Genomic DNA, 22,971 nt, shown 5'->3' with positions numbered 1-22,971 from the left:
AATTGTTAAAATTGTGTAACTTAAAAATCCATCTTAGCGCAGTTGGTAAAGGACTTTCACTTCACTTGAAGAATGTAGACGTAATCTGGTAGTTCGAATCTGGTAGTTCGAATTCTATTACAGCAACTTGTTGTTGGTTTTTTTTTCATTTTAATTTTAAAATTATAATTAAAACTATTGCAAATCTTTTATTTGTGTGCACCATCAGTGTGGTATTTTTAATAATTGCCTTTATAGCGTGTATGCGCTAAATCACAAACGACTGCATAATGTCACAAAAAGAACCGTTGAAAGATACTGTTATAAAATAAAATATATGATTGTGTATAAAAACACCACGTAAAAGGTTTTTAAAACCAGGTCTTGTAAAACTATTTCAAATTAATTCTTGCAGGTAAATTAAAAAAAATAACGTGGTGTTGGTAAAGATTCGAACCATAGATCTTCAGATCGGTAATCCGACATCTATACCAATACACCACACTCTCTGACAAGTGAATTAAGCAAATATATTATATATGTATTCGGTAGATACTGGTCAGTGTTTATTCAAATGACCTTTACGAAAATTAATGAAGTGCCAGGTCAATATTGTTGGACAATATGAATTTAATCATCAACTACAAGCATGTTTACATGTTAAGTTTTCTTTGCGTAGATTAGACCGAAATACCTTATTCTTTCTGTGTTCAGAATTTGACGGAGAGGGTCCAGAGGAATCGATTGAGATAAGGGAAATGGTATTTCCATTGGAACTCCGATATAAGTATATTGTTGGAAACGTCATGTAAACGTTTTATGTTATCATCAACATGTCAGGCTAATGAACCGTTTGGTGGTCTTCTACATTTCTCCAATCAGTAATGATGACACTGCATTTTTCCATCACTGGTGTCTACTAAAATGAACATTTACACACATTCCACTCTCAGTAATGACTTAGAAAGAATTTGTTTGATTTTAGTAAACATCATATTTTTTATCAAAATGCAAATTGCGCTAGTATCTTTATTTTATTACAAAGATAAATCCAGAGCATTAAGTGGCGGCTCTCTCATTGCTTCGCCAAAAGTTTCTTAATAAATAGAGGACTTTTTCTTCTTTTCTTTGGTATTTTTGCCGACACCTAAACAGCACAAATAGAATAAGTCCTGAAAAAGATCTATGCAAGGATGTAGACAAATTGGACAAGTAGTAGTCGATGCTAAATCATTCACACAACAACTTAAAATGTGGGGAATGAACAAAAATAAAATGAAAAGACAAAGTATTTTTTTAAGAAATATTTGTTTTTTCTTTTTAATCTCATGTTCTGTAATGATTGATTATAAACAAGGAAATAAAATGTAAATGAGGTCTAAATAAACAAGAATTGAAACAAGACTAGCTTATATCTATATACAAAATATACAACGGTAGAAATTAGAAAGCAAATGTATTTGTGAAAACAAGTTAGTTATTGCATTGTACATATAACTTTTAACAAAATTAATCAATTCATATTTTATTACATGCTATTATAACGTTTTACATATTCAAAATAATTGTATAACCAAATAAAGAGGTTTACACTGAAGTGACACAACGCTAATTATATTGTATACTGGTATATGTATACTTGTTTACGTAGTTACATTTTCTTTGCAGACATATTAAGACAGTTTAATATTATTTGTTATATATTTGTATTCACGTCTGTACATCTTTTTGCACTGCTTAAATAGAAAATACAGGACTTTTAAAAGTTTAAGTGGTAGCAGCAACATACAAAGTTAAAACCTGCAGCCCAACCTACAGAAACCTGGAAAAAAGGTCCTCGGAAGCATTAATCACAACAAAATTACATGAAAATTGCAGACACTGTTTGATTAAGTCTATACATATTGCAGATCTATACAAGAGGGATAATGAAAACGTGCAACATCCCTCATGCCCCCAAGCACCGGCTTGATTGGTACTCAATTTTCAACACTTAAAAGTGCTGGAATCAGGTTTTCATGTTTGTCAATAAAAGCTCTATATATACCGAAAGCTACTAAACTCTTGTACCCCAGAAATTTATTATGAGACAGTTCAACAATTAAATGAAGATCAAGTCTGTTTATAAATTTCAGCATGGTAAGGAATTACAAATCAACTTCACCCAAAGATAGTTGTTGTTTTACAAAACATAAAAGTATCAGCTTAGCAAGATATAAAACAATTTCAAATATTCTTATATTATAAATATACAGGGATTGTTTAATTCAAAACAAGATATACTAGTATTCACTATTCATTAAAAACAAAACAATAAACATGTTTTTTTTATCAGTATATAGTGTTCAAAAATAATTACCACAGTAAGTTGATATATCCTTTACTTATTTCACTAATTTAATCGGATATTTCATTAATTTATCTAAAAAAAGCACAATGGAAACATAAATGAAGTTAAATGACTTCATACAATAACAATTTTTTTAATAGGAAAAAATACACATTCATATGTTTCAATTTTGATGAGTTTTAGATGATAGCTTAAATAAAATATGAGATGAATGATATATAAATGTGTAGGTTATCAACACTGAATTCTTCAATGTTATACAGCAGGGGGTATAATGTGGTTATACTGCTTATATATAACATACTTTAATACAAATATGAAATATTTTATTATTCCAGTAGAAAAGAATCTGTACATATCTACATAGTTATTTCATAATATAAGAGATCAAGGGAAATAACTATCTTCAGACAGTGTAATCAGCAAAACTTAATAAACATTCATACAGTAACACACGGTAACTAGTAACACAAGGTAACTAGTACACAGTTACTAGTAACACACAGTAAATAACTAGTACCACACAGTAACTAATAACACATGGTAACTAGTATTACCAGGTAACTAGTAACACACAGTAACTAGTATAACCAGGTAACTAGTACCACAGTAATTAGAAACACACAGTAACTAGTATTACCAGGTAACTAGTAAGACGCAGTAACTAGTATTACACCTTAATTTGTAACACATGGTAACTAGTAACACACGGTTACTAGTAACATACAGTAACTAGTATTACCAGGTAACTAGTGACACACACTAACTAGTATTACATGCAAACTTGTAACACATGGTAACTAGTAACACGCAGTAGTAACTAGTATAACACCTTCACTAGTACCACACAGTTACTACTAACACATCACATACAAATGTAAATGATATATCTACACAAACAAAGAAACTGGGGTTTTAATTACAGCTGCCTTGGATTCAAGAACACATTTTTACAATATCTAAGAACTTACTTTAAGTTGCTAAGCATGTAACACAATCAATATAAACAGAGGTTAGCATTCATTAACCGTTCACCTTCACAAACTCAGTGATTTAAACTTTAGAACCAGTATAGAGCCAGGCCAGCCTGTACTACTGCCAAGTCTGACCAGGCTTTAAACTGTTGACTGACTAACTCACAAGTCGTTTTTAGAAATTCAGCAGGTCAGGAATCTCCTTACGTCAATACTAACATCAGTAACAGTCATTATTTAAATACACATGAAGACAAATCAATTTACATGTACTTAACATAATTGATGGTCGTAGATTAAAGAATTAACACATTTTGAAAATTTCAAATGCTTTTCCACCTTCGTTTCCAATCTTAGGCTTACATCATACATTGGATATTGTATATATAATTATTCAGTCTAATATAATTAAAAGTTAAATATCACTAATAACTTCTTCAAACATGCTTTATTAGTATAACTTATAATAAAGCGCAACTTTTAACATAAAATTAGAGCTCATATATTATGTATTTAAATGAATGCTTCAAATGTTTCAACTAATTTTTAGTTTGAAAAAAATAGAGAATTGTGTAGTATTTCAATTTTGTTATCATAAGATCTTCTGACAGGTAACCTGACTATGCGTAAATAGTTGAAGCTTATATAACTTGAGCCATATAACTTAGCTAAGTAATTTGTCAAAAAAAACCCAAAAAACATACATAACTAATTAAATATCAAAGCTCTTTACTCAAAGAAACCATTGTGATTCCAAGATAGAAAAGAATCAAATGATAACATAGAAGGGTCTTAGTAACAGCTATATAGCACATAAATTTGTAGATAATAACACTTGCAACAGTACAATATCTACTGACAATTTTACCATTAATTCCCTGAATAAATGTTCAAATGTTTCAGTAAAATCTGATTTCATAATATGCATATACACATGAATTCTTTTCCTTATATCAAACAAATAGAGAACACATTTTATTATGGCAACAGTCGCACTGAAATTCTCACCATCACAGGCCACTTACTAGCACAGAATTTGTAAGCTTAATTTTACTCAGCTTGATCAACAACACACCTCTGTCAAAGAAGACTTTCCAATATAAACTCTGAATTTCAAAATGTGCAAAAGATAAATCATCACACAGTATGCATAACATCCACTCATAGGCTGGAATTTATACAAAGCATTTTCACTTAATTACAGAACTACTGTCAATTTGTAAGGAATCTTCCAATTGGCTGCCTTAATCACATTGCTTTCTAATCTGCTAGACTCGCCATGTTGCAATACAAATTTGTATAAGATCCCTTTAACTGGTTGCCATCTCCATTTTGTGTTGTCACTTTGTAAGGTCTAATTGAATGGCCTAACAATATTGCATTGAATATAAATTGCTAGCCTAACAATGTTGCATTGTCAATTTGAAAGGGAACTTCTAATTGGTTGGCCTAACAATATTGCATTGTCCATTTTTGTAAGGAATCTAAATGGCTAGCCTAACAATGTTGCATCAGATCTTCTAATTGGTTTGCCTGACAATATTACATTGTCAATTAGCAAGGTATATAAATGGTTGGCCTAATAATTTTGCATTGTAAATTTGTGTAGCATCTACCAACTGGCTACCCTCACAATGATACACTGTCCAATTGTTTAGGAGTTTCTAATTTACTTGCTTCACCCCACTGATCACTGTTCATAAAGTCACCTTCATGGTCCATCAATGCATCACCAGTAGAACTTCTTACTTCATCTTCATCACTTGAAGATTTCTGACCTGGAGTAACTGTACATGAAACAATCCTACTGCCACTCTGAACAGTCTTTGTAGGAGTGTCTTCAATAGAAATAGGTTGAGCACAATGAGAACCTTGCTGTTCATGAGTAGTTTTAATAACATTGCTTGTTTCAGCATTTGATTGTATGGTAGTAATGGTTGTATTGCTGGAAATGTTATTAGTAATTAAGGAACCACCTGTTTTAGCAGGGCTAGATTCTTGTTGATTGCCATCATCATCATTGTTATGAAGTTTGCTGGATACTCCATCACTAACCTTGTTATCTTTCACTTTATCATTTTCAGATTCTTGATCTTCAAAAGTGTCAGGATTATGCGCAGCAGATGGAATAGACACTCTAAAACTACTCTCATCATATTGGTGTTCAATTTGATTTTCAAGGAGACTGATATATGATAAAACTTCCTTTTTATCACCATTACTTTTGACAATTTGCACAGTTGTAATGTTTCCAGCCTCTGATTTTACAATCTTGTCTTTACCTGGATTATAATCTGCCACACGCACCAGTTTACTCTCTGGTAGTGGAATTTCTTGAAAATTTCCTGGACGCAACTGCTTATATTCAAGGACAGAATCATTTTCTTCCAAATCTAACACCTCAACTGGCTCATTTTTCTTCTTAGTTTTTGTATGGATTAATACAGACTTTTCAACACTCTTTAGAAAATTTCTTAAAATGGCTTCAGGTACTCCGGATTCCACGAACGAATCTGAAAATAAAATAAGAATATTTACCACACCTTTAAACTTTACAAAATGTTACACTTCAGAAGTCTTATAAAGCAAGAGGGACTTGATGATAGCCCTTACAAGATATTGTCTACATCTGCAAGATTTATTTACCTAGTTATTCCTGGTTTGGAACAATTTGAACATTTTTTTTTCTTTTCTTACTTTTGGAGGGGGAGGGGGGCAGGGGCATATGGCCACTACCAAGCTTTACTGGCAGAGAAAGACCTCGGGTGCCCTTCTGTGCATTATTTCAGGCACAAACAGGCACCTGAGAAGAATCACAGGCAATCCATAAGCTTGCTTGACAGCACTCTTTCATGAAAGAATCAAAAGTCACTGGCAAGACTTAAACCTGTAGCAGTAAGGGGCAAGTGGTTTCAAGCCAATAACCTTAACCACTCAGCCATGGATGCCCTCTGAGAATTTTTTGTAGAAAACTAACTTAAAGAAAGTTGTTTAAGTTTTGATGTTTTTTTCTTCTTTTAGCTCTTGTAGCCATTTTGTTTAGCAAACTGAATTATTATTTGAGTTGCGTCATAACAAAACAAGAGCACCGCTAGGCGGAGCATTATATGCCCGAAAGTGTTTTTTTTTTTTTAATAAGGATGAAGCATTTATAAGACATGGGAATTAGCTGTTCATCCTATAAAATTTTACAGCTGTAGGTTGATTAATACTTAAGTTATTAATAATGAACTTAACCTTTGACCTTTTGACCCCAAAATCAATAGGGGTCTTCTACCTTATATGGACAATCATCCTAAAAAGTTTGAATATTGTTGGCCAATTGGAACTTTAATTATGCTCTAGAAACTGTTTTCAGTATTAAGGTAAAAGTGACATTGACCTTTGACCTTGTGACCCATAAATCAATAGGGGTCTTCTACCCAATATGGACAATCATCCTACGAAGTTTGAATATTGTGGGCCAAATGGAACTTACGTTATGCCCCGGAAACTGTTTTTGGTTTTAAGGTAATTGTGACCTTGACCTTTGACCTAGTGACCCCAAAATCAATAGGGGTCTTCTGCCCAATATGGACAATCATCCTATGAAGTTTGAATATTGTGGGCCAAATGGAACTTAAGTTATGCTCCAGAAACTGTTTTCAGTTTATAGGATATAGTGACCTTGACCTTTTGACCCCAAAATCAATAGGGGTCTTCTACCTAATATGGACAATCATCCTATGAAGTTTGAACACTGTGGGTCAAATGGAACTTAAGTTATGCTCCAGAAACTGTTTCCAGTATCAATGTAATAGTGACCTTGACCTTTGACCTTGTGACCCCAAAATCAATAGGGGTCTTCTACCTAATATGGACAATCATCCTATGAAGTTTGAACACTGTGGGTCAATTGGAACTTAAGTTATGCTCCAGAAACTGTTTACAGTATCAATGTAATAGTGGCCTTGACCTTTGACCTTGTGACCCCAAAATCAATAGGGGTCTTTTGCCCAATATGAACAATCATCCTATGAAGTTTGAACTTTGTGGGTCAAATGGAACTTAAGTTATGCTCCGGAAACTGTTTTCAGTATCAAGGTAATAGCGACCTTGACCTTTGACCTTGTGACCCCAAAATCAATAGGGGTCTTTTACCCAATATGAACAATCATCCTATGAAGTTTGAACTTTGTGGGTCAAATGGAACTTAAGTTATGCTCCGGAAACTGTTTTCAGTATCAAGGTAATAGCGACCTTGACCTTTGACCTTGTGACCCCAAAATCAATAGGGGTCTTCTACCTTATATGGACAATCAACCTATGAAGTTTGATCATTGTTGGTCGAATGGAACTTAAGTTATGCTCCGGAAACTGTTTTCAGTTTTAAGGTCATAGTGACCTTGACCTTTGACCTTTTGACCCCAAAATCAATAGGGGTCTTCTACCCAATATGGACAATCATCCTATGAAGTTTGAACATTGTGGGCCAAATGGAACTTAAGTTATGCTCCGGAAACTGTTTTCAGTTTTAAGGTCATAGTGACCTTGACCTTTGACCTTTTGACCCCAAAATCAATAGGGGTCTTCTACCCAATATGGACAATCATCCTATGAAGTTTGAACATTGTGGGCCAAATGGAACTTAAGTTATGCTCCGGAAACCAAATTGCTAACAGACGGACGGACGGACGGACGTACGTACGTACGTACGGACGGACGGACAGACAGACAGACAGACAGACAGACAGACAGACGGACGCCAGGGGGTATAACATAATATGCCCTTTCGGGCATATAAAAAACATAGTGCTTTTGCGACCAGCATGGATCCTGACCAGCCTGCGCAACTGCACAGTCTGATCAGGATCCATACTGTTCGCTTACAAACCCTATTACAAGTACATAAACTGATAATGAACAGCATGGATCCTGATCAGACTGCGCGGATGCTCAGGCTGGTCTGGATCCATGCTGGTCGCAAACCCATTATGTTGGTTTTGTCATGACGCGGCTCATTTCATGTCTGAACTTGTAACAAATACATAGCATATTAAGAGCACTGTGGATTTAAATATTTGATTTAATCTAATTTAAATATTCATATACAGGACATATACAATGTAGTCAATTTTGTTCACTTAGCCTTGTGGGAGCTTTCAAATTTCAAAAGCTGAGGATTATTTTTAAAGTTTTCTTTAAAAGCAACACAAGTAGAAAACAAACTTCTGTTAATTGATTTAAAAAAAAACACCCTAGAAATATGAAACCCAGCTATCATTGAATAATCATACATAAATTTAGATTAATTTAGATTTAAAGCTATATGCCCCAAAATGAGCCAAGTTATTTCAAGAAAATCAAATTTAAGACAAATGTACTAAGATCTTAAAACAAGAGGGCCATGATGGCCCTGAAGTTGCTCAACTGTATTTAGGCCCCCGGAGCCGGGCCAGTTTAAACCCCAGGGCTTTTATTTGAATAAACTTGGTAGACACCAATTAGAAGATGTTTCATGCTAAACATCTAAGGTCTAGCTCGTTGGATTTTTTAAAGTTTTTTCTTTACACACATAGTAAAAAAAACAATGACACCCCTGGGGCAGGGCCAGTTTTTGACCCCAGGGCTTTATTTTGAACAATCTTTGTAGAAACTTACTAGAAAATGTTTCATGCTTAATATCTAAACTCTAGCTATTCAGGTTTTTTCAAAGAAGATTCTAAGTTTTTGCTAAATACATATAAGGAAAATGAATGTCCCCGGGGCTGGGCCAATTTTGACCCCAAGGCTTTTATTTGAACAAACTTTGTAGACAATCACTAGAAGATGCTTCATGCTTAATATCTAAACTCTAGCTATTTGAGTTTTTTTCAAAGAAGATTTTTTTAAGTTTTTGCTATATACATATAAGGAAAATGAATGACCCCCGGGGTGGGGCAAATTTTGACTCCAGGGCTTTTATTTGAACAAACTTTGTAGACACTCACTAGAAGATCTTTCATGCTTAGTATCTAACTCTAGCTATTTGATTTTTTTCAAAGAAGATTTTTTAAGTTTTTACTTTACACATATAAGGAAAATCAATGACCCCCAGGGCAGAGCCAATTTTGACCCAAGGGCTCTTATTTGAACAAACTTGGTAGACATCCATTAGAACATGTTTCATGCTCAATATCTTAGCTCTAGCTCTTTGATTTCTTTAAAATAAGATTTTTTAAGTTTTTCTTATATGCATAAAGGGAAAATCAATGACCCCCTGGGGCGGGGCAAAAGAAAAGACCAAACCTCCTTAAGTTTGTACAGAAGTAAAATGATAAAGACATGGCTTTTCATAGAAATACACATTTATCATAAAATTACCTATTTGTTGCTTTAACTTAGCTTCCAATGTTTTCTCATACTGCTGCCCATCTTCAATACATTCCCTCAGCAATTCTTCTCGCTGGCCTAATGCAGATATTAGATTGATGCCCTGTAACAATGGAAAAAAAAACCCAACATGTACTCATCTACATCATGTTCAAATTGCACATGTACAGGGCTCATGATAAGATGCTTATACACGTAAATTACGCATGGAAATTTCACATTTACACATTCAAAACAAAATTTAAGCGTATGGAAACGTACACAAAATTCAGGTTACGCATTGAGCAACATTTCTTTTGAGTAAACGTAACCGAAAGTAAACTCGGTGATTATCTTATTTTTAATTTCTTCTGTGTCGCTGTCAAAAGTTCAAACGATTGACTCGTATTTTCAGCCAAAAAAAAAATCGACCCAAAAGTAATTGTGAAGGTAATAAATAATTAATGAAATAATTAGCGCTGCCACGTATGAGCAACAGAAACATGCCTCAGGTTCAGATAAAATGTATGCCGTTTAGAAATGCAAGATTATAAACCAAGGGAGTCCAAAAAGTAAAAGAAATGACTTTGACATATCTTGTATTACAATTATAACAAGAATTTGTAACAGAGTTACCAACATCCCCCGCCTCGGGAAGTTTTATATGAAGCATAAAATTGTGCTATTTCAAAAGATTGAGGTTATAATGGATCTCAGGACATTTACTCCAAAATTATGATCAATGCTAGATCTGCAAATGTACAGTAACAATGAATTTGTTAAAAAAATAAAATGAAACACGGAATTTAAAAATCTATCATGTTAAGCTTTGACCTCTTAGTGTGACCTTGACCTTGGAGGTAGAGAGCAGGTGTTGTGCATGACATAACGTCTTATTATTGAGACTATTTGTGCCAAGTATTTTCAAAATCCCTTGAACTATGAAGAAGTTATAGATTGGACACAAAATATACCCTTATAATAACAGACTATGTAAATCTTTGATCTCTAAGTGTGACCTTGACCTTGGAGGTAGGGACACAGATGTTACGCATGACATATCATCTAATCATTGGGACTATTTGTCCCAAGTATTTTCAAAATCCCTTAATCTATGAAGAAGTAATGGACGGGACAAAAAATATACCAAATAACAGACTCTGTTAACCTTTGACCTCTAAGTGTGACCTTGACCTTGGATGTAGGGGTGCAGGTGTTGTACCTTACATATTGTCTTATTATGGTGACTATTTGTGCCAAGTTATTTCAAAATCCCTTGAACTATGAAGAAGTTCTAGATTTGACACAAAATATACCCTATAACAGACTATGTTAATTTTTGACCTCTAAGTGTGACCTTGACCTTGGAGGTAGGGATGCAGGTGTTGCGCATGACACATCCTCTTATTATAGTTACTTTTTGTGCGAAATATTTTCAAAATCCTTGGATCTATGAAAAAGTTATGGACCGGACACGAAATATACCCTGTAACAGACTATGTAAGTATTTGACCTCCAAGTGTGACCTTGACCATGGAGGTAGGTGACCATTTTTTGCGCATGACACATCATTTGATTGTTGTGAACAATTATGGCAAGTATTTACAAAATCCCTTCATAGATAAGAAAGTTATGGACAGGACACAACATATACCCTCAAATAGACAATGTTGACCTGGAATGAGCAAGTACGACCTTGACCCTGGAGGTAGGGGTCTGGTTGTTGCGCATGACACATCGTCTTATTATAACAAACATTTGTGCCAAGTTATCTCAAATTCCTTTGATAAATGACCAAGTTATAAACCGGACACGAAATATACCCTGTAACAGACTATGTTAATATTTGACCTCCAAGTGTGACCTTGACCTTGAAGATAGGTGACTGGTTTTAGCGCATGACACATCGTCTGATTATTGTGAACAATTATGGCAAGTATTTACAAAATCCCTTCATAGATAAGAAAGTTATGGACCGGACACGACATATATCCTCAAATAGACAATGTTAACCTTGAATGAGTTGTTGCGCATGACACATCCTCTTGTTATAACAAACATTTGTGCCAAGTTATTTCAAATTCCTTTGATAAATGACAAAGTTATGGACCAGACACAAAATATATCCTGTAACAGACTATGTTAATATTTGACCTCCAAGTGTGACCTTGACCTTGAAGGTAGGTGACTGGTTTTTGCGCATGTCACATCGTCTGATTATTGTGAACAATTATGGCAAGTATTTACAAAATCCCTTCATAGATAAGAAAGTTATGGACCAGACAAGACATATACCCTCAAATAGGCAATGTTGACCTTGAATGAGCAAGTGCAACCTTGACCCTGGAGGTAGGAGTCTGGTTGTTGCGCATGACACATCGTCTTATTATAATAAACATTTGTGCCAAGTTATCTCAAATTCCTTTCATAAATGACAAAGTTATGGACCGGACACAAAAGTGTGACGGACGGACGGACAGACAGACGGACGGACGTTCTCACAGGACAGTAATTATGTGGCTACTCTACTGTTCTCTCTATTGTTCATTTTAGCCACGCAAAAGAAAATAGCCACATAAAAGCATTACGGAATGAATGACATCAAAGAGAACCTATTGTCCCTCTAGCCACATAATTACTCTCCTGTGAGTGCGGACGGACAGACGGACGGACAGACGGACGGAGCCTATTTCTATATCCCCCTTTTTTCTTCGAAAAGGCGGGGGACAATAATGCAATAAACATGGAAGCATAATAAATGTTTTACTCTTTTACATACATTTCAAGGAGTAAAATTACTACTGCCAAATTTAAGATTTCAAGTTTTACTCATTCACAAAAAAATCAATGAGTAAATACTCATTGCCCTAAAACATTATCTGGAGCCCTGTCCTGTAGTGATCTAAACAAACAATAACTCTGTGAATATGAGAAAAACAATATGCCCTAAGATAGTCAGATAGACATGTATGGATTGATTCCAAAATTTTTTTCTCCAAGGTGCAGTAGTCCATGTGGGGAGATGTGGCCTAGTGGTTAAGGTGTCTGCCTCCCAACCCAGAGATCATGGGTTCTAGCTCTACTCGGGTCACTACCATGTTTCTTCATATGACACCAGTACTGGTTGGTTTCAAGAAGCGCACTCGAAAGTGATTAATATCATATAGTTGCAATAAATTGTTTCGCAATCGAGCTTTAATAAATATGTTTAAACCGAACCATGTGTTTTTAATATATCAATTTAAATAGCAATGAAGTTGTACTAAAACCTTGCATCTCTTTAGAAGTTTTTAAACAACATGTAGTAAATATAATGCAATAAAATTTCAGTAGCCATGGGAATTTTGCTATTTTCTGAGATTTCTGGTTACTTGCCTCTACACTCAATAAGTTAGGTACAAACTATCACTAGACTAAAACTACTAATCTACCAGAATAAATAAAGTCATAATTGAGCCGGGCCATGACAAAACCAACATAATGGGTTTTGCGACCAGCATGGATCCAGACCAGCCTGCGCATCCACGCAGTCTGATCAGGATACATGCTCTTTGCTATCAGTTTCTCTACTTGTTATAGGGTTTGTAAGCGAACAGCATGGATCCTGATCAGACTGGGCAGATGCCCAGGCTGATCTGAATTCATGCTGGTTGCAAACACACTATGTTGGTTTTGTCGTGATGCGGCTCATATCTTTATCAGGAATATAATATTGATCTAATCATTAGATTTATACCTCTTGTAAGATAGCATGTCTCGGAATTCTTCCATAGTACCTTTGTAATGAACTGTTGTACTTAAACACGACTTTCTCCAAGTAAGTGAACAGGTCACGTAACTCTATACGACGGTATTGTTCCTTCCTTATTTTACAAGTCTTTCCTACAAAGGAATCTATGGCGGGACCTTCATATTCTTCACTCTAAAATTCATAAACAACACAATTTATATATGAACATAGTAGTGACATGGAAAATTTTATATAATACACAATAGGCCATATCTTTATTGTAAATTATTTCAATAAATTTTAAAATTGATGTTGAATAGAAATATCATGATTTTGCTTCTACGCTAAAATGATATCAAGAATTAGTGTTGTATCCCTTTATTGCACTATTGCAAATACTCCCTATTTGTTAACTCATGAATGAATGTTATTAATATTGGTAGTAAAGAGGAACTATATTGATTATATAAGTACATTTTTACAAATTATTGCATTTTGTTTATACATGTATCTTATTAAAGCATTATGACAATAATATTTGAAATAATATAATTATTAGAAAAATATTTAGTGAATCATTATTTCATTGTTTGACAATTTGAGGCACAGACAGGCACCCAAGTAGAACCACCAATCTTTCATAAGCTAGCTTCCTCACATGTCCTTTTATTGAAAGCCAAGTGGTTTGAAATCAACAGCAACCTTAAAAACTTTGCCATGTACGGTCCTATATTTACCATGTGCCGTAAAATTCCTAATAAACACCCCTCCCCTAATAAAGGCCCCCCAAGCCTTTTGATAAGGTAAACAATCTACTCATCATTGCTGAACTCATAATTAAAGACATAATTTTATTCAAATCATTCAGAATCCATTTTATTTTAATGCAAACACAAATATGTATAATATGAACTTTTAACACTTTTTAAAATTATTTCCAACACTTGCTAACACTAAATGTATTTACAGTGATTTTTGGATTAAGGAAAAACTGTGTTGTAATAACAGCCCCCCTTTTGGAAAATGTTAAGCCCCCAGGGGCGTTAATAGGATTTTACGGTATTCAATACACAAGAAAATAAATACATAAAAAACAGAAACTTACCGTTCTGCATTTCTTGATCTGAAAATCATCGTGTGGCATTATGGTGAGCTGAGATTTACGCTTGCTACCCGTTGGTACAGCTGTACTAAAACTTGGATCCTGAGTGATGTATATATCAGGACAGGGGTCTAACATGTCACATGATGTCACATCCACATCGGATTCCTAGATGACAAAAAAAATGTTGTAAATTTTTTTTTATATTTTAAAGACATATGTGCATAGGCATGGCTACACAGTCATGATAAAACAGTTGATCTACAAATAAAAGAAAAAGCCTGGATATGTTTTTATTTATTTTTTTGCCTTAAAGGATTTTTTGATAACAAACTTAATACCCTCATACAGAAAGGTCTGAGTCTAGCAAGTAAAGCAGATCTACATGCAGAAAATTTGTTAAGGGCCATCATTTTATTTTTTCAATAAACAATTATGTTCATTCTTCCAAAATTTTGTTGTTTTGATGGAAAGCCTCCTGATACAGACTATATTCCTCGAGCTGTAACTGTGATGTATATGCATGTTCATGATTTACTGAACTTACAATAGACAGTTGCTATTATTTGCATAAATAGCAGAGAAAAAAAAAAGGCTGTATAATGCTTGTAAAGACATCGCTAACATTCTTAATATAATTACATCAAACATTTACTGGCCAGTAACAGAAGAAATCTTTGGTTGTTAGTGTGTCTTAAAAACCAATGGCAACTAAAATTTCTAATTTTCCATTTATTTATTTATTTTTTTTTTGGGGGGGGGGGGGGGACCTTTTTATACTTAATTTTACAAAAATAGATAACAAGAAAATTTGATGAAGTATATTATTGAAAAAGATATTGTAAATTTTTAAACATATTTTGTAAAATTCCTTGCTAATCAAATGAAATATACCCATATACTGAAACCCTTACCTCTGATTCGTCAATCTTAATAGCCCCTTTCTCTCTAGATTTTGATCTATTTCTGTCATTCTGTTCATTTTCCATATAATCTTCCATCATCTGTATTTCTTGCTCCCAATCAATACTTTCTATTTCTGGAGTTTTTCTGTCAGTTTCTGGAGTTTTTCTGTCAGTTTCTACTGAACTTTCATTATTTGACTTTCCACTTTTCATAAATTCACTTGCTTTGAGTTTAGCACTTACTTTTGGTTCATTGTGTTCATCTATCAGTACACATTCTTCATCACTGTCATCAAGCACTACACATTCTGAATTTGATTTGGAATCATTTTTTATTATTTGGTTCTTTTCCTTACTTTGGGTAAAAAGATCAATATTAACACCTCCTTCTGTATCAGATTTGTTTATAAGCTTTAAAGCATTTTCAATTTCAATTGCCGCATTTTTAGCTACATTTAACGCATCAGTGAGCTCACTCCCTTCTATTGCATTATTTTCTGTAGTTTGGGGTTTCTTACTTGCATTTTCAGTTAAAGATTCATTACTTTTGTCATCTAATGCATCTGTATCAGTTTTTATCACATTGCTATGAGAGGAGAGAGATTTTGTACAACTTATTGAAGTGTTCTTATTACCAATGTCAGTTTCATTTTCTACATTCACACATTTATTATTTCCACTATTTGATTTATCCAATACTTCTTCCATTTTTTCAAGCTGTACCTTATCAACTTTAGAAATCACAGTCTCAGATATGTTAGATGCTGGCTTACACACACCATTCTCTTCACTATTTTGTGGTTTGTCAGTTGTGTCTTTGCATTTCATTTTAGAAGTAACAGTTGACGCTACATGTTCTTTATTATTCAATGGAATACCACTGTCTGAAACTGGAACAGCAAATATTAATGGACTGGTTGAATTTTGCCTGGACAATGGTGGACCAGCACCAGGCAGTTTTCCAACTTGCGGATTCACAACATCGTTCCCTGATGTGTTTGGCCCAGTTGAACAAGGCATTACTGTAGAAGTAACTGGAACCAGTAACATATGCTTCCCCCTCGTATCTGGCATAACTGTAAAGGGCATTGAAGCTACTTTTGGCATGCCAATCATATCGCTTCTTGGTATCCCATAATTAAAATTTCCAGGGCATATACTGGAAGTACCAGATGACACTGTAGCACCGTTTAAGATTGGAAATGTTACACCAGCATTGTCTGAAGATACTACAGTTCCCAAGTTTGAAATATTTTTTAATGGTAAACCTGGTAACACAGAACTGCTTGGTAAAGACACTGAACCTACATACTGAGGAAGTTGAAAGGCAGGTCTCAAGACAGGAGCGGTCCCATTCATAAATACACCAGAAGTCGATGGAACTGGCATTAGTAGGTTAGGGACTACTGTACCCTGATGAGTTCCTGACATGTTTGGACTTTGAATATTTAGAGTATTTGCAGGTTGAGTTGAAGGCAATGATGTTGCAGAGTTTAATAAGGGTTTAACTACTGAGTACCCAGACATTTGAGATGTATTAGGAAGGACAACAGTTCTGATAGGTGTTCCTCCCATTGTCTGCTGTGTTGCTGAAAAAGGAACCGGTGAACCGTCTCTATTCAAAACTGGCTGCATAAAAGTAACTTTAGCTCCAGGAGGTAGGTGCATATTTTTGTCAAGTGGCATCAACACAACATCTGTTGGGGAAAGCTTTGAGCTGCCACTTTGACTAACATTAGTTACTGGATGAATTTTTGAGGCACTTAAAGATCCTGCAGGTACTTGTGACACAGAAGGAGCTGACGTACATTCAAACTTTTTCACATTTTCAATATTATCCATAAACCCTTTACCTTGATTAGGTTTAACTTGATTAGATTTAGGAGTATGTCCATGAATCACAATATTTCCTACTGATTTAACTGGAGCACTACTAGGAGAAGAATCTTCTTGTTGAAAGTTTGCAAGGTTTATAAAACTATGATGGCTAGAAGTTGGCCCTGATGCTGTCACAATAGTAACACCTTGATTTGACTGAATGCGTTCAAGTGTTCTTGATGACAATGACTGGGCCTTTGTATTTACAGCTTCTGCAGCTGGCGTATCACTAGTACCAAATTTGTTTGCTCCAGCAACTTTTGCAGCATGAAGTGCTTGTTTCAGCTGTTGTAAAGTGAAGTTGCTGCTACCTGTATAAGCTTTCCATAACTGTGTCTTATACTTCTTCAAAGCCTTCTCTATACCCTCCCTTGATACAGAAAACTTTGAAGTGACCACTCCCCTCTGCTCCTCTAAAATAAGCTGATTTCTCAATCTTTCAGCAAACTTTATCTTGTCGATTAGTTTCTTCTGTAACTTCATATTGATCTTTTTCTTATCCTCGGCAGATGCTTCTTTGCCTTTAGAATCTTCCTGATCAACATCCACAACAGCAACACTGTCATCAGCTTTCTGCACCTTGTCATCTTTATTAATATTATTAGTTACCTTTATTCTAATAGAAAACATTTCACTGGGGAGTTTGGATTTCAGTTCTGGCGGTATAATGGCTGGTTTTTCGGCTTTTGGTAGAAATTCCAGTAAATATGCACCCCAAGGAATAAATGTGCTCTTAGCTGCATCACACATGTACTCCTTGGAGATTATGTGAGAGATTTTAGACAGCATGTTTGTTCGGTCTATCTCCCAATTACAGTTGGACATAATCTCTAAAAGTTTGATCTCTGACTGTGGATCTTGAGATTTATCATCAGATTTCTTCTTGGCTTTAAGGCACACCATTTGTGTTTTCCATTTAGCTTCAGCAGCTTTATCTTGAAGATTGTTCTGTAAAATTCAAAATTTTACAATTCATTTAATTCCAAATCTAATTCGTACATGTTTTAGGAATTAAGATTTATATATGGCAATATTTATTTGATCTGTATTTGTGACATAATATTTTTCAACTGTTATAACACATCATTTAATGCAAGACTCATTTCCTTATAATGTTGTTTTTACTTATGAAACCAACTGTAAAGGATTACAGAACCTTATTAGCACTTTCACGACCCATGATATTAGTTTTTATCAGTACTTAAATAATGACATTGATTTGTTTTGATCGGATATCAAGTCATATCAATAAAGTAAAAAGTGATATGGCGACTTTCCAGTTTTACCGGTGGAGGCAGTCTTCATGTGCCCATCCAGGCTTATATTTAGCATGTAAGTAGAACCATCGATATTTTTTAAGATAGCTCTATAGCTTCCTCACAGGAAAGAATCATAAGTCCCTGATGGGATAAGAACTGACAGGCATGAGTGGCAAGCTATTTGAAACCAACAACCTTAACCACCTGACCATGGATAGAACCTCTCACGTGACAAACATGTACTAAAAATAGCAAAAATAACTGCAAGAAGACCACAATGCCTTCCTGTCTGTCAAAATATTACCCAAAATTAATTTGTATTGACCAATTTATTAGTTCGCAACCTAGAAAAATATACACCATTTAAATGAAACAAGCAGACAGAAATTATCTCTTATTAAATTAACTAGCATAAGCTTATATATTGCCATATTTTCAATAAATAACAGGCAATTCTTGTTTAATGAATTGACTAATAAAAGTAATTCAAGCAATTTTTGACAACATTAACACCATTACAATATTCAGAACTCAGTTTCCAAAAAGATGTATTTATAAATATATTTTCTCCAATTTACCTCTATTTGGTTCTAAATCTTATATACAAAACACATGACTGTCAGGTGAAAGTGGATATTATCAATATTAGGCAAGCTTTGTTGTTACTTAAAATAGAATAATCATTCCAAGGGAGTTAACTAGTATGATACTTAATATAAAGACTTGTAGGAGTTATGTGCCCAAAGGTGATATTTCATAAGAATCGGTGTTTATTCAAGGATTTGAAAAACGGGGGATTTTTATTAAAAACTGAGAACTTATTACATTTGTTGATCTTTTTCCTTCTTTCTCTATATAAAATCCCCCCCCCCTGCCTCTGAAAAAATAGGGGGAATTCTACGTATAAAATATGAGTGAATTCCCCTTGCTAGAATAAACACTAATCTAATCGATACATATTATAGGTCTATGTAGGATAGATGGAGGTTTAATAAAATTAATTCTTGAGTGTACTAAAACTAGAACTATCACTAAATGTGATTAATACCCCCACAAGACTGCTTCGGAAATGAGGATGTTACTAGTAACAGAATACCTTGTAAAAGAATTGAAATATAGAGTTATGGTTGTGGGCAATTAAAGATAGTTGTGGTTCTTATATGTTGCATTTTTCCTTTCAATGTGGTTGGCCATTGATGAAGTTTAATTGAATTACTCTGTAATAAGTCCAGAAATACAAAGAAAAGGAACAAAGGGCAATAACTCTATTAATACTGAAGATAGAATTATCGTTCTTGTGCACTGCACTTCCTCTTATTGTGCTTGGCCATTGTATGAAGTTGTTTTGAATTCCAAACAGTACATTTTAAGTTATGCTCCTGACAAGGAAAAGAATCCAAGGGCAGTAACTCTGTATTTTGTCAAAATGGAGTTATGGCTCTTGTGCACTGCACTTCCTTTTAATGTCCTTGACAACTGTATGAAGTTGTATTGAATTCCAAACAGTAGTTTTCAATTTATGCTCTGGACAAGGAAAAGTAACAAAGGGCAATTACTCTGTAATTAGTCAAGATGTAGTTATGGTTCTTGTGCACTGCACTTTCTCTCAATGTGCTTGACCATTGTATGAAGTTATATTGAATTCCAACCATTAGTCTTCAAGTTATGGTCCGGACAAAAAAGGCAATGGGAAAGTAGCAAAGGGCAATAACTCTGTAATTACTTTAGATAGAGTTATGGTTCTTGTGCACTGCACTTTCCCTTAATGTGTTTGACAATTGTATGAAGTTGTTTTGAATTCCAACCAGTAGTTTTCAAGTTATGCCCCGGACAAGGAAAAGTAACAAAGGGCAATAACTCTGTAATTAGTCAAGATAGAGTTATGGTTCTTATGCACTGCACTTCCTCTCAATGTGCTTGACCATTGTATGTAGTTATATTGAATTCCAACTATTAGTCTTCCAGTTATGGTCCGGACAAAAAAATCAATGGAAAAGTAACAAAGGGCAATAACTCTGTAATTACTTTAGATAGAGTTATGGTTCTTGTGCACTGCACTTCCCCTTATTGTGTTTGACAATTGTATGAAGTTGTTTTGAATTCCAACCAGTAGTTTTCAAGTTATGCCCCGGACAAGGAAAAGTAACAAAGGGCAATAACTCTGTAATTAGTCAAGATAGAGTTATGGTTCTTGTGCACTGCACTTCCTCTCAATGTGCTTGACCATTGTATGAAGTTATATTGAATTCCAACCATTAGTCTTCAAGTTATGGTCCGGACAAAAAAAAAGTAATGGAAAAGTAACAAAGGGCAATAACTCTGTAATTACTTTAGATAGAGTTATGGTTCTTGTGCACTGCACTTCCCCTTAATGTGTTTGACAATTGTATGAAGTTGTTTTGAATTCCAACCAGTAGTTTTCAAGTTATGCCACGGACAAGGAAAAGTAACAAAGGGCAATAACTCTGTAATTAGTCAAGATAGAGTTATGGTTCTTGTGCACTGCACTTTCTCTCAATGTGCTTGACCATTGTATGAAGTTATATTGAATTCCAACCATTAGTCTTCAAGTTATGGTCCGGACAAAAAAAAAGTAATGGAAAAGTAACAAAGGGCAATAACTCTGTAATTACTTTAGATAGAGTTATGGTTCTTGTGCACTGCACTTCCCCTTAATGTGTTTGACAATTGTATGAAGTTGTTTTGAATTCCAACCAGTAGTTTTCAAGTTATGCCCCGGACAAGGAAAAGTAACAAAGGGCAATAACTCTGTAATAAGTCAAGATAGAGTTATGGTTCTTGTGCACTGCACTTCCTCTCAATGTGCTTGACCATTGTATGTAGTTATATTGAATTCCAACCATTAGTCTTCAAGTTATGCTCCGGACAAGGAAAATGCAACGGACGTCTGGACCGACCGACCGACCGACCGACCGACCGACCGACCGCCCGACCAACCGACCGACCGACCGACCACCGGGTGACTCCTATATACCCCCCCAAACTTCGTTTTTGGGGGTATAATAAATAATGTTCACCCCATAAATGTACTAAATACCAATAACAACATTAATATCATCCAGATACCTTAAGTAATTTTTTACCTTCTCTTGTCCTGTCGTTTTCTTCAGTAATCTATTAGTAAGACCCATCTTTTCTGTTAAACTTTGAGGAGGCATTCCACTTGAAGTGGAGGGGAGATCACTCTTGTTCATGCTTTCATTGGAGTTGTCTTCCTTATCAGAGTCAACAAGATCAATCACAGTGTTGGACAATTTCTTATTACCAGTGCCACCTTTTCTTTTATTAAGTTGGCTTAAATCCCTTTTCCTTGAATAAAAAAAGACATTTTGTTATTACACAACATGTAATTAGTTATAGCAAAGCTTAATACAATTACTTCTGTCCAAAAGACCATTTTTTTGTAAAACAAAGAGGTCTTAAATGAGAAATTAAGAGGTCTTAAAAGAGTAAGTTATTAAATATGAGCTTACTAAACAACAAAACCTTTCTAAAGACAGCAAACTTCACTTTTCAAAATGCTGAATAGTATGTATAATCAAAGCATTATACAAAACAAAGAAAAGTTGGCATAATTTGGCAAATGTGCTTGAATATGGAAAATTATTTCAAGCCTGAAGCAAATATCTTTTGACTGTTTTTAACAAAAAGGTATTGATAAACAAAAACATTTTTTCAGATTTTCAAGGTTAATTTGCTCTTGACAAAACATTTACATTCAATCATCTCTGATGTACTGACCTGAACGAATGAGAACATTTGTGATATAATACCTCAATTCATGATATAATCCCTCTATTCAAAACTACAAAATTGTTCAGGCATTCTTCAAAAACATCAATGTTATGAATTTCTGCCGTTGTTTGATTTTTCCATTAAAGCTAAACTAAATAATTTAAAAGTATGAATCCTCATAATATCAAGTTTCAAAACAAATGTAAGTAGAAAGATGTACATGTAGAAGATCTACATACTGTTTATAAGGTCCAGAGTATGGCTGTATTCTAGAACACGATACCAAACCTTCAGGGAACACTTCACCATCTGACTCATCATCTGAGATCTCTAAAATACCTGTCTCTTCATTTAACTGAAAATAAAAGTATCAAACAATAAACCTCATGTTGATTACAGTTAATAAGTTAAAATAGAGCCTTGTTAAGTTTGAGGTGTAGCTCCCTTTACTCCAATACTTTCATTTATAAATTCCAAAATATAAAACTGTAACATTATTGTGCAAATTCATTTAATATACCAAGTTCAGGGCCATTTACTATATTTAGTTGTCACAATTTAGAAAGTAAGACATAACATATCTTAAAATAATTGTGTATGAGACCAGGTTTAAATTTTAATTCAAAATCATGGAAACTTTGAAATCAATTTATCAAGAAATTAAAATATTCCTACAGGTGCTGTGTTGAGACAGAAATAAAAGAAATC

The 22,971-nt window shown here is 34.4% G+C and overlaps 1 protein-coding gene across 1 annotated transcript in view; it reads right to left on the bottom strand.

Annotated features, from left to right (window-relative positions):
* Positions 1–3,016: 3,016 nt before the first annotated feature.
* Positions 3,017–22,971, bottom strand: part of LOC132742472 (uncharacterized) — a 51,038-nt gene continuing 31,083 nt past the window's right edge. Inside the window, exons 14-20 of the mRNA XM_060730903.1 lie at positions 22,503–22,634; positions 21,612–21,837; positions 15,380–18,196; positions 14,469–14,633; positions 13,370–13,555; positions 9,646–9,757; positions 3,017–5,816 (exon numbers count right to left, since the gene is read on the bottom strand). Coding sequence (XP_060586886.1) covers positions 4,933–5,816; positions 9,646–9,757; positions 13,370–13,555; positions 14,469–14,633; positions 15,380–18,196; positions 21,612–21,837; positions 22,503–22,634 — 4,522 coding nt within the window. The 3' untranslated portion in view covers positions 3,017–4,932. The remainder of the gene's footprint in view (positions 5,817–9,645; positions 9,758–13,369; positions 13,556–14,468; positions 14,634–15,379; positions 18,197–21,611; positions 21,838–22,502; positions 22,635–22,971) is intronic.

The sequence above is a fragment of the Ruditapes philippinarum genome, unplaced genomic scaffold (assembly GCF_026571515.1).
Source record: "Ruditapes philippinarum isolate M1 unplaced genomic scaffold, ASM2657151v2 ctg1155_1_1_1_1, whole genome shotgun sequence".
Taxonomy (NCBI): domain Eukaryota; kingdom Metazoa; phylum Mollusca; class Bivalvia; order Venerida; family Veneridae; genus Ruditapes; species Ruditapes philippinarum.
This window is presented reverse-complemented; position numbering and strand designations above follow the sequence as displayed.